General features: G+C 31.7%; 1 protein-coding gene across 1 annotated transcript in view; it reads right to left on the bottom strand.

The window, feature by feature from the left end:
* LOC132719196 (trafficking protein particle complex subunit 10-like) overlaps nucleotides 1-14202 on the bottom strand; it is a 54169-nt gene extending 39967 nt beyond the window's left edge. Inside the window, exons 1-6 of the mRNA XM_060702949.1 lie at nucleotides 14099-14202; nucleotides 13286-13418; nucleotides 11118-11309; nucleotides 10396-10439; nucleotides 8453-8610; nucleotides 4691-4938 (exon numbers count right to left, since the gene is read on the bottom strand). Of these exons, the coding sequence (XP_060558932.1) occupies nucleotides 4691-4938; nucleotides 8453-8610; nucleotides 10396-10439; nucleotides 11118-11309; nucleotides 13286-13418; nucleotides 14099-14202 (879 nt within the window). The remainder of the gene's footprint in view (nucleotides 1-4690; nucleotides 4939-8452; nucleotides 8611-10395; nucleotides 10440-11117; nucleotides 11310-13285; nucleotides 13419-14098) is intronic.
* Between the last annotated feature and the right edge of the window lie 577 nt (nucleotides 14203-14779).

Genomic DNA, 14779 nt, shown 5'->3' with positions numbered 1-14779 from the left:
AATCTTACGAAAAAGTATTTTGATGAGTCACATTTATCATTATATCAGATTGGTACAAAAAAATTTGGATAGGACTCTATTATATTATGATTAGTGACATATATTTAAAATAGTATGCCAGTCTTTTTTAAATTGGTCAAGATTTCCACATTGGATAGCTTTTTCTTCATTTACCTTTAGAACATATGAAATATACTTTATAGCACCAGCAAAAGATAGCATTGTTTTATTAGTTTTACATTTAAAAATATACATTTTGACATATAAAAGAACTAAATTGTTTACAACATTTACTGTATTGTTTCCTTTAGTGTAACCAAAAAGCATAGTTTCCTTATTCAAGTTTGACATGTTAAGTTTATCTATACAAATTTCGTGTATTAGTTTATTACTGTGAACGCATTCCCAAAAGATATGTTCTATAGTTTCATCATGAAGATTACAAAGGCTACATAAGGGACTGTTAATATATTTCATTTTGAACAAAAGATTATTTGTACCCAAAATCCTATGGATAAGTCTTACTTGGAACCATTGTATATTCATGTAAGTATCTTCTGTCAATTTGAATGGTAAATTATATATATTCTTCCAGTATTCATCATCATTTGAAAGGCATAGTTTTTGTGACCATTTGACCTGACAAATGGGCTTGCTGGAATTGACATTAAGCGAATCATACATATATTTTGAGCCTTTTTGGTCTTTAATTATCCCGTTAATGTGTACTGGAATTGTTGGGAATTTTTCTCTCTTAAAAGTTAAAGGGTTGAAGCAGACATTTTGAAAAAAGTTTGTAACTGCTTTTTTAATTCCTAAATACAATTTTTGTATAAAAGATGATTGATATTAATATTGTAGATCTTGCCTAATTCTTCTGGTGTATTAAACTGGCCATTGTCTTGTAAGATATCATAAATACAGCGAATTTCCTTATCATACCAAGATTTTCAAAAAATACTTTTATTGCCAATAGTAATGTTGTGATTGTAAAATAAAGGTTAGTTACTAATGTCTTCTTTATCAAATTTCTGATACTCAATAAACAATGAAAATGAATGTAAAGTGTGTTTCCAGAATTTATTTTTCATAGACTTTGACATTTTCTCAACATAATGCTTTCCACACATGACTAATATATGTACATCAATACCCTGTGTTAAAATACTTATCCAACATCCATCACTTGAAATAATTCTTCTTAACCATGTAAGTTTTAACACATTCATAAAAGCATTTATATTTACCAGTCTTTGCTAAACTAAAATAACAACACAACACCATATGCAAGGCCAGACGAACGTTTATTACGAGATGGCAGCCGAAAGTAGTTTGTTACAACATGAATTATTGTTTTGTAGCAAGGATTTTCATTCAAGCTTTAAAAAATTCTTTAAAACATTTCAGAATTACTAATGCTTATATTTTATTTCATTCACAGATTTACGCAAAAATATTTCCAACTAGAAATGTGTCATCATGCCACGGATGCCCCCGCATGCAGCCAAAATTTCAAATGTTATAATATTTAGTTCCAAATTTGTTTGCACAAATTATTTTTTTTCATTCTAAGTTCAAAGCCCTTAAAACTTTTCAATGTTAACACAAACCATTTTTATACAATGTTCAAGGCACTGAAATTATTCAGTCTTAACCATTTTTATACAAAGTTCAAGGCACTGAAATTATTCAGTCTTAACCTTTTAAAAATAGCATATTGCATATTTGTAGCCAACATAATGGCTATATACATTTCCACAAAAGTATGAGTGCTGAAACTGAAAGTTCAAAATTTTTCCAACATTCAGGAAAGATAAGTTTGTCTAAAATCATTGAACCACGACCAAATTCAAACTTAAACTGCTTATTCCTAAGATGTATCTATATTATTTTCAAAGTGAAAGGGACATAACTCTGCCCAAAAAATCATCGAACCATGACCAAATTCCAACTTGACCTGCGCATTCCTTTGACATATCCATATGTCAATTTTGAGTTGAATATGTAACACTGTTGGGTTGATAATGAACAGAAACTGTAAATTTCATATCATTTTCAAAGTGAAAGGGGCATTACTCTGCCAAAAATCATTGAACCATGACCAAACTCGAACTTGGTCTGGGCATTCCAAAAACATATCCATATGTCAAATTTGAGTTGAATGTGTAATACTGTTGGGGAGATAATAAACGGAAACTGAAAATTTCATATTATTTTTAAAGTGAAAGGGGCATAACTCTGCCAAAAATCATCGAACCATGACCAAATTTGAAATTGACCTGCGCATTCCTTTGACGTATCAATATGTCAAATTTGAGTTGAATGTTTAATACTGTTGGGGAGATAATAAACAGAAACTGAAAATTTCATATTTTTTTTTTCAAAGTAAAGGGGGCATAACTCTGCAAAAATCATCGAACCATGACCAAATTTGAACTTGACCTGCGCATTTCTTTGACGTATGATATGTCAAGTTTGAGCTAAATGTGTTGTACGATTGGGGAGATAATGAACGGAAACTGAAAATTTCATATTATTTTCAAAGTGAAAGGGGCATAACTCTGCCAAAAAATCATTGAACCATGACCAAAAATTTGAACTTGACCTGCGCATTCCTTTGGACGTATCCATATGTCAAGTTTGAGTTGAATGTGTTGTACCATTGGGGAGTTAATGAATGGAAACTGAAAATTTCATATTTATTTTCAAAGTAAAAGGGGCATAACTCTGCCAAAAATCATCGAACCATGACCAAATTTGAACTTGACCTGTATTTTCTTCATGACATATCAATATGTCAAGTTTGAGTTGAATGTGTGTACCGTTGGGGGAGATAATGAACGGAAACTGAAAATTTATATTATTTTCAAAGTAAAAGGGGCATAACTCTGCCAAAAATCATCGAACCAATGACCAATTTCGAACTTGACCTGTATTTTTCTCATGACATATCCATATGTCAATTTTGAATTGAATGTTTTGAAACCGTTTGGGAGATAATGAACGGAAACTGAAAATTTCATATTATTTTCAATGTAAAAGGGGCATAACTCTGCCAAAAATCATCGAACCATGACCAATTTCGAACTTGACCTGTATTTTCTCATGACATATCCATATGTCAAATTTGAGTTCAATATGTGCAAGGGTTATTAAGATAATGAACGGAAACTGATGATGACGGAAGGACGGAATGACGGAATGACGGAACAGGGTAACACTATATGCCCCTGCCATTATATGGCGGGGGCATAATAAACCTAACAAATCTGCACATACAAACATGACAAATCGTAGTCATTGCAAAATGTTTCACTCATATTAAAAGAAAATGCAATTATTCTAGTACATTATACAACGATTAAAAACACTTAAAATGACAACATTTGCCTAAAAAATGCCTTCATTATCTTACAACATACGTCTTTCCCGAAATCGGATAATGCTACATTAAATTGGCTCGCAGTGCGACCCGACTCGCCCAGGAAAAACCATCGTGTGGAAACCTGTGTCCATTTGTCAAGTCTGTTTAATATGAATTACTGTTTAATAAATGTTTAATATGGGGGTTTGGGGGGTTGGTTTTTGGTTGGTGGGTTTTTTTTTTTAGGTTTTTTTTGGGAAAAGTTTACCATTGTTTTTTTTTTCATAAAGTTCTCTTTTTTGGTTTTCTTTTTTCCCGGAAAGTTATTTTTGCTTTTTTCTTTCCTTTTTTATTGTTTTTTTTTTGTTTGTTTTTTTTTGGGCCTTTTTTTTGGGGGGGGGATGCTGGGTTTTTTGGCCTTTACAGGGGCTAAAAAACTTTTTGGTGCGTCTGTTTTTTATGTATTCCTTTTTGTTTAATATGTATGGGAACATTAGAGTTTTTAAATTTGAACTTGATCCTGATCCCAAAATCTTTGTGAACACGGGGCCTGAGGATCGCCAGCCACATGGGTTCAAACCCAATCAGAAGCAAGTAGCTGAGATTACTTTTATAAAACTGTTGATTTACTAGACTGATTTAATTTAGTTGATTTAGTGAAAAGTGAATGTGTTATGATTCATATGAAATACATGTATTGCATTTCTATTGGACAAAAAATAATTTCAAACACTTGTAACAGATTAGAGAGAGTGTCTAATTGCTGCTAATAATGGAACTAAAATTCTGTATCACCGAAGCTCATTAATTCATGCATTGTATAAAAATTCATTTACACTTTACAGAAAGGAGAGCTTCATTCTAGTGTCTCTCAAAACATGTGACAATACAGGAAGATAGTGACATAGCAAATTAAATAGTGCTCTGAGGCCTTGTTCTTAAGATTGCTCAATTCAAATCACTTGCCACTCACTGCTGATGGTTCAAACCCTGTTAGGGACTTCTAGAATTCTAGGAAGATATCAAGCTAGTTTCTGTAGGTCAGTAGTTGCACTCAGGTCAGGTGATTGCTCTTGCCTGTAATATTATTGCCTGAAGGGGGCACCACCAGTTAAAGCAAGGAAGTTGCCATATGGACCTGTTGAACTGTTGTAATGGATCAGCCTTATTTTGACACTGAAGCAGTCAAAAATTAAAAAAAAGAAATATAGCTGGCCTGGCTCTATACTCGTGGAAAATACTGAACACTTTGTTCCAGTCTTATAATTATCTCCTCAATACACATTCTACTTTTTCTAATAACACATAAGAAACAAAAATACTTACATCTAAAGTCTTCATTTCTTGTACAGTTTCATGTAGATAGTCAATGCCCCGCTGAATTATCTCCCCTGGACGATTAAGGAGTAGGAGGATCGCACACTGTCTCGAGAAAAGATAGTTTCTGAATTCAAGTAACGTCACTTTATTATCCTTAATCAGGTCACGCTTGTCCCAGGTGATTGGTTTATACAGAGAAAGCCCCGCCCATACTGTACACGGCTCTGTAAGGCTTGCCAACCAGGGTACAGACTCTGTTAAAAAAAAAAGAAGGAAAATCTTTACTACATATTTATGAGTAATTAATTAATATGACATTAATCAAAGATGTCTTATAAATAACACAATTATTCAACATTTGACTTTTAAAACAGTTCCCACAATAGGAACATTTTCGACTATTATCTATAATAACCCCGGAAACAATACGGATTGAAAGTAGTTCTACCACATGGTTTCAGATGTATTTTTTATAACAGAAACAGACATATTGTAAATGGAATGTATATTTTTGACATCCAAAAGAAAAGTAATGTCTGTTCCGGTACTCTTTTGCTTGAAAATATGTCTGACGACAATTTGTTATTTAAATATGCCCACTGATCTACAGTTTTAAACAAATCAGACTAAATGTCAACAGGTTGGTTTTTTGTACTTTCGGTTTCTACAACCATAATAATAAATATATAATTTATGTATTGTTTGCTGTTGTACCTATGAATTCACTTATTTTAGGTGGACTTTTACTACATATATTAGAAATAAACTTGTCAACAACTCCCAGCATTAAATTACTATTTGTTTACATGTTTAGTTTCTTAGCATAGGTTAAACTGAAATACTGCATCCCTTCTGTGTATTCATACTATTGTGTTTGAGGTCCTTATCCAAAGATTGACGGAAAGGGCCGAAAAGTTTCGATTGACAGTTCCCATTTAATAAAATTACCTCCCTTTGTGTGTTAAACAAAACTTCTAAAAAGGGGAGATCATTAATTAGCAAAGAAATAAAATAATTATCATGTGAGAATTTTAGACTTGGTTTCATGGAATGTTATGAGAAACACTGAAAGGTCAAGCATTTCATACATTCATTAGCATGGGCTTCCGAAGTATCTAATTATCAAGGCTAATAAAATTAAATGATCCCTAATAGGACTAAGAACAGCCTATTTCTTACATTAAAGTGGCCTTCAACTTGCTTTTATTTTCTCTTGGTAAAACAATTCTGTGTTGTTTCATACTAAGTATTTCAGAAATCTTATCTCATGAGTTATGATTAATCAGTCTTGAATTGTCTGAAATAGGCCTAACTTCTTTTTAGGGAAGTACATCTCACATGTATACCATACTTCTGGTGGAAACTCTTTGATATGCATTTCATAACACCAATTGTTCAACAGAGTTAAAGTTTTGCTGAACAGTCTTATTTCTTTCGCAGCTTTTAATGCCTAAGATTATTCACAGAGTTATAATATAAATATATTTTATAGTCTCAAAAATAAAGAGGTTTAAATAATTTACTGAAGCACTCTCAGGCTCTTTATTTTAGTTATTGGCCTGATCAGTTTTAAGTCAAATGTACAGCCTTTGGTATTGAATCAGAAAAACAATACACCCTAGAAATGAGAATAAAATAGAAATGATAATAAAATTGCAATTAACAAAACAAAAAGAAAATGAGAATTAACTGAAAAGGAGAATTATAAAATGGAAATAAAAATTAAATAGAAATGAGGATAAAATAAAAAATTTACAATCAAAATAAGAATAAAATGGAAATCTGGGGTGTGGACAAATGATAATTAAATGGGAATGAAAGTAAAATGGAAATAAGAATAAAAAGGAGATAAATGGAAAACTAGAAATGTGTCATCATGCCACGGATGCCCCCGCATGCAGCCAAAATTTCAGATGGTGCATTAATTATTTTTTTCATTTTAAGTTCAAAGCCCTTAAAACTTTTCAGTGTTAACATAAACCATTTTCATACAATGTTTAAGGCACTGAAATTATTCAGTCTTAACCTTTTAAAAATAGCATATTGCATATTTGTAGCCAAAATAATGGCTAAAAGTATGAGTGCTGAAACTGAAAAAGTTCAAATTTTTCCAACATTCAGGAAAGATAAGTTTGTCTAAAATCATTGAACCACGACCAAATTCAAAACTTAAACTGCTTATTCCTAAGATGTATCTATATTATTTTCAAAGTGAAAGGGGACATAACTCTGCCAAAAAAATCATCAAACCATTACCAAATTCCAACTTGACCTGCCCATTTCCTTTGACATATCCATATGTCAAATTTAAGTTGAATATGTAACACTGTTGGGTAGATAATGAACAGAAACTGTAAATTTCATATTATTTTCAAAGTGAAAGGGGCATTACTCTGCCAAAAATCATTGAACCATGACCAAATTCGAACTTGGCCTTGGCATTCCAAAAACATATCCATATGTCAAATTTGAGTTGAATGTGTTGTACCATTGGGGAGATAATAAATGGATTCCGAAACTGAAAATTTCATATTACTTTCAAAGTGAAAGGGGCATAACTCTGCCAAAAATCATTGAACCATGACCAAATTTGAACTTGACCTGTGCATTCCTTTGACACATCCATATGTCAAGTTTGAATTGAATGTGTTGTACCTTTGGGGAGATAATGAACGGAAACTGAAAATTTCATATTATTTTCAAAGTAAAAAGGGCATAACTCTGCCAAAAATCATCGAACCATGACCAAATTCAAACTTGACCTGTATTTTTTCTCCTGACATATCCATATGTCAAGTTTGAGTTGAATGTGTTGTACCGTTGGGGAGATAATGAACGGAAACTGAAAATTTCATATTATTTTCAAAGTAAAAGGGGCATAACTCTGCCAAAAATCAATCAAACCATGACCAAATTCGAACTTGACCTGTATTTTCTCATGACATATCCATATGTCAAGTTTGAGTTGAATGTGTTACACCGTTCGGGAGATAATGAACAGAAACTGAAAATTTCATATTATTTCATATTATTTTCAAAGTAAAAGGGGCATAACTCTGCCAAAAATCATCGAACCATGACCAAATTCAAACTTGACCTGTATTTTCTCATGACATATCCATATGTCAAATTTGAGTTGAATGTGTTACACCGTTGGGGAGATAATGAACGGAAACTGAAATTTCATATTATTTTCAAAGTAAAAGGGGCATAACTCTGCCAAAAATCATCGAACCATGACCTAATTCGAACTGGACCTGTATTTTCTCATGACATATCCATATGTCAAATTTGAGTTGAATGTGTGCAACTGTTCTTAAGATAATGAACGGAAACTGATGATGACGGAATGACAGAATGACGGAAGGACGGAAGGATGGAAGGACGGAAGGACGGAATGACGGAACAGGGTAACACTATATGCCCCGGCCATTACATGATGGGGGCATAAAAATAAAGTTGGGAAATGATGATTAAATGGAAAATAGAAATGATAATTACATGAAAATGAGAGTAAAATGGAAATAAGAGCAAAATAGAAATTCAAGGAGTGGGGAAATGATAATTAAATGGAAATTAGAGTAAAATGGAAATAAAAATAAAATGGGAATAAAACAAGTGGGGGAATGATAATAAAATGGAAATAAAAATGAAATGGTAATAAGTTTAAAATAGAAAAAAAATTAGTTTAAAAAATTAATGAAAATGTAATTGAAATATGGAAGAAATGGAAATGAGAATAAATGGGGTGAGATGAATAGATTCTACCAAGCTGTATAGATTTCTTAGTAGTTAGTTGCTGCAAGACAAGCCGATGAAGGTCTGACGTTACAGTCTTGTTAGTTCTATAATCAACTTCTATATCTCGTAAACCTAGAATAGTTAGAATATATTCTATAGTTAGTAGGTCATTATTTGGGACAAATTATTTCAACACAAGGGAGAGTGAACTTCTGGATAAGTGTGGCATACATTGGGAATGTTTGATTGCGATACAAGAGTTGTTTAGTACCGGTAAGTAGAGTATTTGAGAAGGAAGTATTAATAGCTTACAATTTATAAGTATAGGTAAAAGGTTAGTGTTTGTTACTCAGCATTAATTAATGAAATTAAGTATGTTTGGAGCGGCATAGTTGCTCAACAGATTTAATGATATTAATACTAAGTCCTAAGAAGCACTAACCTACTTAGTGGTTAAAATAAATATGTATCAAATCTTTTCACAGTACTAGTATGATACACTGATTTAACTGGGTAGTATTTAATGACAATTATTGCTTACGGAAGGTCGGTGGTTCTACCCGGGTGCCCGCTCGTGCCTGAAATAATGCCCGGAGGGGCACCTGGGGTCTTCCTCCACCAATAAAAGCTGGAAAAAAAATCGACGAAAAAATCTCGGCGGGACGCTCTAGGATGGCCCGACTTGAGTGTACGGTCGCCCATATGGGCTTTCCGGCGGCGACCTTAATTAAACGCATTAAAAAAAACAAAAAAAAAACAATTATTGCTGACTGACCAAATTAAATGTAGCAAAGAATTTAAAACACAGAACTCAAAACACAGAACAATCTTACTAGACAAAATATATTTTCAACCACTTGAGGAAGAGAATACAAGAGTTAACACATAAACAAAAATGTATAATAGTAGTGAATGGAGTGCAAGCGTACATGTAGTTAGTATAAATTAAGTCTAACACTGTAACAGTATTCAAGTAAAGGGAGATTACTCTAATATAAGCATGGAGTAAGTGTAAAGCATGGGTGAAAAGTTTGTGTGAATTTAGTTACACTTTAAATAATTAATTCTATAAAAGTATTGTTATTAAACAGAGTGATGTTATTTCAGTTACAATCAGTTGAGAGTGCAACTTTTCTGGACAATTCATTTATCATTGAAACCCTTTTTAACAAAATATGAAACAGTATTTTAGCTTTAATGAGATTTAAAATAAAATGTAAATGAAAAGATTGTGTGAAAAGAGTGGAATAAGATAAGGATATCATATTTAAAAGGAGGTGATATAAACTTCAATAAACTATAGTTGCTTTAATAATTATCAGAAATAAGAACTTGTCAGTTCAAGATATTAACACTGCTCATTTTATACAATAGACATATTTTGATCTGAATTTGAAACTGTACATAATGAATTGTTATTATTAGTGAATTTCATATCTAAACTCTAAAATGAACAGCTAACAGCCAAGTGTCAGGCCAAATTGTATGGATGTGCAAGCTGGCCATGCTCTATACTTGTCATGTAGGCAAGTCATTTTTCACTGAATACATTCAACGGCTTAATGAAGCTTACAGATTAGTGCAAACATAACAAACTGTGTATAAAAACCTGAACCACCACAATTAGTTTAAAAATATTTATTTAAGCTTGATTACAAAACAAGTTCTTTTTAACTTTAATTAAATCAACTTTCCCGAGTGCGCCTGCCTGGAAACCCCAAACCAGTACAGGTGTCATATTAAAGGAAAACTATTGGTCAAGGCACCACGGCAGTTAGGGCTCGAAAACTTATGGATCCCTGGTTTGAGAGGCAGAAGAACCTTAAAACACCAATAGGACAAACCATTCCCCACAAATTAACATTAAAAAAGAACATACGTCCAGAAGCATGCGTTGACGTAGTAAAACTGTATGTTGAAATAGGGCATCTTAGTTCATTCAATAACTGTATCAAACGCATCATCATTACAGTTTCCCTAACATCATCCCAAACTTCATGAATGCTAACTCTTCCTGAAATAGTAAAACTTAATTCTAAAAGGTCTTGGATTATCTTCCCTTTTTTTAATACATTTTTTAGCTATGTGCAAAAACTGGACTTAATCTTGGAATAAGATCCCTGGCAGCAGTCTCTGCATTTCATAACAAGCAGGCATCCAAGAAGATTCACTAATTTCCTGTAAAAATGTTGATTACTTCCTCATACAAAATTATCCATGGTGGTACTTTAAACAAATAGATGAGAGTGGCTGAGTGAGTCTCAATGAGACACCTAGGCCACCTGGTCTGTACTTGTACATTATAGGTAACATAAACAATTAACTTATTGGAAAGTCTGGGTGCTTTGCCAATCTGAATTAAAGAGATCAGCTCCTAAAATAACGCTATCACATTAGCATCAATGAAACGACACAAAGTACTTGTTTATGTTAACACCTAGCTGAATTTTTAACAAACAGCCAATCAAAACGGTGAGCTTTTCACAATTTTTGGGAAAAGCGATGCATTTTTCTAATTTTAACCGCCAGGAAAACCAATATGAGTAGGGCTAATTTTCATGATTTCGGAGAACAAACCAATTCCATATACCCTGCAGGTCAACTGCCAAAACAATCTTGCCCATTAAAAATTGAGTCTATTACTTCAAGTTTACTTGTTTCAAATGACTTCAAACAAGTTTTTTTTATCTACCTGAACAATGAAATATTCCTGGAAATTCCAACCAACTTTATTTCTCTCCTCTCTCAGTGCCCTCATGTTATCTTCATACTTCTGTAAGTGTCTAGTAAAAGCTTGTAGAAGTAATGTACGGAGGCGAGACAAGAACTGGTTCCACTGTAACATACTTTTTGAATCTCCATTTAATGGATCAAGAACCACTACCTGTTAAAAATAAGTAAAGTAGATCTGTAGCGTTTTTAAATTTAACCCATTTGATATTACTATTTTGACGTTATTATTATGATGACGGATCAAGAACCAAATCATTTTGTTTTTAGTTTTTTAATAACTAAAAATTCTTTTTAGGGTTTTTTTAAAAAGTTTTAAAAATTTAAAAAGTCATTTTAGGGCCCATTAAAAAAGTTTAAACATTTAAAGCAATTTCCCCTAAAATGTTTAAATACAGTTCTCATCACATTATATAATACAATTTCTCGGGCCAGACTCTGGGAACCAAAATTCATTCTTACTAAAAACTTAAACTTTTTAAATTTTTTTAAACAGCTAATACTTCCTTTTTAAAAGTTGACTTTTTCCCTGATAAATAAATAAACTTTAATTATTTTTTTTAAAGACCTTTAGACAGATTTATAAAATTTCTAAACGGGATAAAAGGGAATTTCTTTTGAGATTTAACCCCAAATTTTTGTGAATATTTCATATCCAAATGTCCCCCAAATACACAAAATTTTCACTGGAAAGGTTTTTATGTATATCTGTTTTAAAAATTTTAAAGTTTAAAAACACTTTAAAAATTTTTTCCTTTTCCCCAATTTTCTTTTATTTTGTTATTATTTTTTGGGCAAAAGGGCAAGCCCCTAGAAGTAAACTGTTTGACGGGTTTGAAACAAGCTGGATAGTTTTCCCCCACAATAAAGTATCCCCAAAATTTCCCTCCCCCCCAAAGGGCATTGAAAAACCCAAAAGGGTAAAAAAAGGAAATTTTGGTTAAAAGGGCCAGCTACCTTTGGGGGTTTCCTTTTTAGATTGGTTTAAAATTTTTATGGAAAATTGAGAAAAACTGAAAAAAAACGGGGTTTAAAAAGCAAAGTCTCCTGAAATCAAACCCCTCAAAGTTTTTGGGGATGTGTTTCCGAAATTTTGCCGTGGGGACAATCTTTTTGGGCCCTTTATTACTAAAAAATTTTTTTTCCTGTAAAACTTTTTTAAAATGTTATTTTTTTCACCAGTTAAAATATTTTAAAATAAAATCCCTTTTAGAGAAAAAAAACTGACTATCGGAGTTTTTACTCCCGGGGAAATCACTCTTTTAATTTTTTAATCAAAAAAACAGAGATTTTGGAAAAAGTTTTGTTTCTTTTTTATTAATCGCTTTTTGGAAAACGGCTACCACCCAAATCGGAAGTTTTTGCCTTAAAATGCTGCACCCCAATCACTGTTTCTCCCTTTAACCTTTTGTTTTTATTTTTTCTAAACCCTTGTAACAAATGTATAATTTGCCAAATTTCCCTTAAAAAACAAAAATTTTAATAAAATTTAAAAGAAAAATATTCTTAACATGTTTTCCCCCTAAAAACTTAAAACAAATAAATATATATAAAAAAAAAATTGGATGAAATTTTGGAAAATTGTACATCCCATTTTTAAAGTAAAGATTTGAAAGTTTTTTTTAACCCTTTTTTCTTATTTTTTAGTAAAATACTTTGTACCCGACATATTTAAATTTAAAGCAAAATTTTGGGTCTTTTTTATTCATGAAAAGGGATTGTTATGGAAGCACTGTTGATTGATTTTTTTTTTCCAATTTAAACAAGCATTTTCATAAAAAGAAACTATTTTTTTAGCAATTTCAATTTTAATAAAACCTTTTAATATTAAAAACAGGGGTAAAATAAACCCACAACCTCCCTGAACCGCAATTTGATTCCCTTTCCCAAACCAAATAAACCAAAGGCCAGCTGCACTTCCAAATGCTTCTTCCTGGCTGAAAATTTTTGTTGCCCTTTTAGCGTTTGCCCTTTTAAAAAAACCCAGCAGTTTAAAATAAAAAAAACCCCTTTTGAAATCCGGGGGGTTCCCTCCCTTGAAAAATTGAAATGTAAAAAATTTTTTACATGTACAGTATTTATGAATAAACTACATGTACATTGTATTATGTCAAAAAAAGTTAATCTTACACAGTCTGTCCAAAATATATGGAAGTAGAGTCGGCTGACTAAAGTTTTCACAGAATCATCAGGTAATATATCATCATCATATGGTACAAAGCTTGCATCTAATTGTACATTACGAGCTGGTCTTCCATATGACCTGAATTATATTGGTAAAAAACATTACATAAAAAAGTATTGATTAAAAAATATTTTGTATATTTTTTCATTAATTTCAGACATTCTTATATTCACTTTTTTTTAAAAGAAACCCCTCAGAATACAAATGTATATTTATTAACCTACATTTGAAGGCATTGAGGTTTTATAAGTATAAAATTTATACAAAAATATATATGTCAAAATTTTTTTAAAAATTTAAATTTTATAAATTTAATACAAAAAATGAAAAGATTAATTACCCAAATCTATGCAAAAAGGTTTTTAAAACAAAAAATATCTAAAATAGAAGAAAATTTAAATTTTCCCTTGATGAAAAAAAATTTATAAAAAAAATTCCAAAATTTTCCTTTTATAAATTTTTTAATTACAATAAAGAAAAGCCATAATTTCTTTAAGGAAAGGATTTTTAAAAACTTTAAAGATTGTTACTTTTAAAAATTTTTAAATTTTTAAAAGAGCTTGGCAAAAAAGTAAAGGGTATTTTCAAAAAAAACCCTTCTCCATTCAGTTGAAGTTCCTTTTGGAAAGAGCTTTTTAAAAAAATGGTTTTGCAAGGATAAAAAACACTTTTTTCCCCTGGGCGGGAAAAATTAAAAAAAACCCATTAACATCTATCCCAGGGTTAGTAGAAATGAAAACTAAAAAGGGAAGAGATACTGAGTAAAAGGCCAGATAGCTAAGTTGTAGAATGTAGAGCCATGGAATGGTATTTCGAGACTTAAGTTTGACATTTGGCTCAAAACATGGTAGTCAGGAGTCATTGTAAACTGTTAAGTGTTCTCTGTACCAATAAGGAAATCGAGGAAGAATTTCAATAAAGCAGGGAGTATGTCATGGTATAAAATTAATCACTCATTAGGGGAGATAATGTGTAAGAGGCCAGATGGCCAAGTCGTAGACTGTAGAGCCATGAAATGGGCTACTGGTTGGGTACCACCAAACCGGACAACCATCAAACTCTGACGGCCCCGAAAATGCATAATATAGTTCAGTGGTTGTCAGTCACTTTTTTATCAACAATAAATCATGTTTCTTCTAAGATTAAGTAAATAAATTTATTTCAACCTCCGTAAATGGTATAATTTTAATGTTTATTTCAAGAATGTTGACGTTGAAATTTGGGGGTCAAGAAAGCAATGACTGACCTCATATACCAGCTATTATCATTTGCAGAGTAAACAATAAAATATCCAAAACTAAAGCATTTGTTGCTGAAATATTAGTATATCATGTTAAAAATCAAAAATCAGAACATCCAAGCTTTTATCTGAATTAAATCACGTCATGTACATATCTGTCCGGACAGATGGACACATGGTACTGTAGTGTAGACAATTT

This window comes from Ruditapes philippinarum, unplaced genomic scaffold, assembly GCF_026571515.1.
Source record: "Ruditapes philippinarum isolate M1 unplaced genomic scaffold, ASM2657151v2 ctg69_1_1_1_1, whole genome shotgun sequence".
Lineage (NCBI taxonomy): Eukaryota > Metazoa > Mollusca > Bivalvia > Venerida > Veneridae > Ruditapes > Ruditapes philippinarum.
This window is presented reverse-complemented; position numbering and strand designations above follow the sequence as displayed.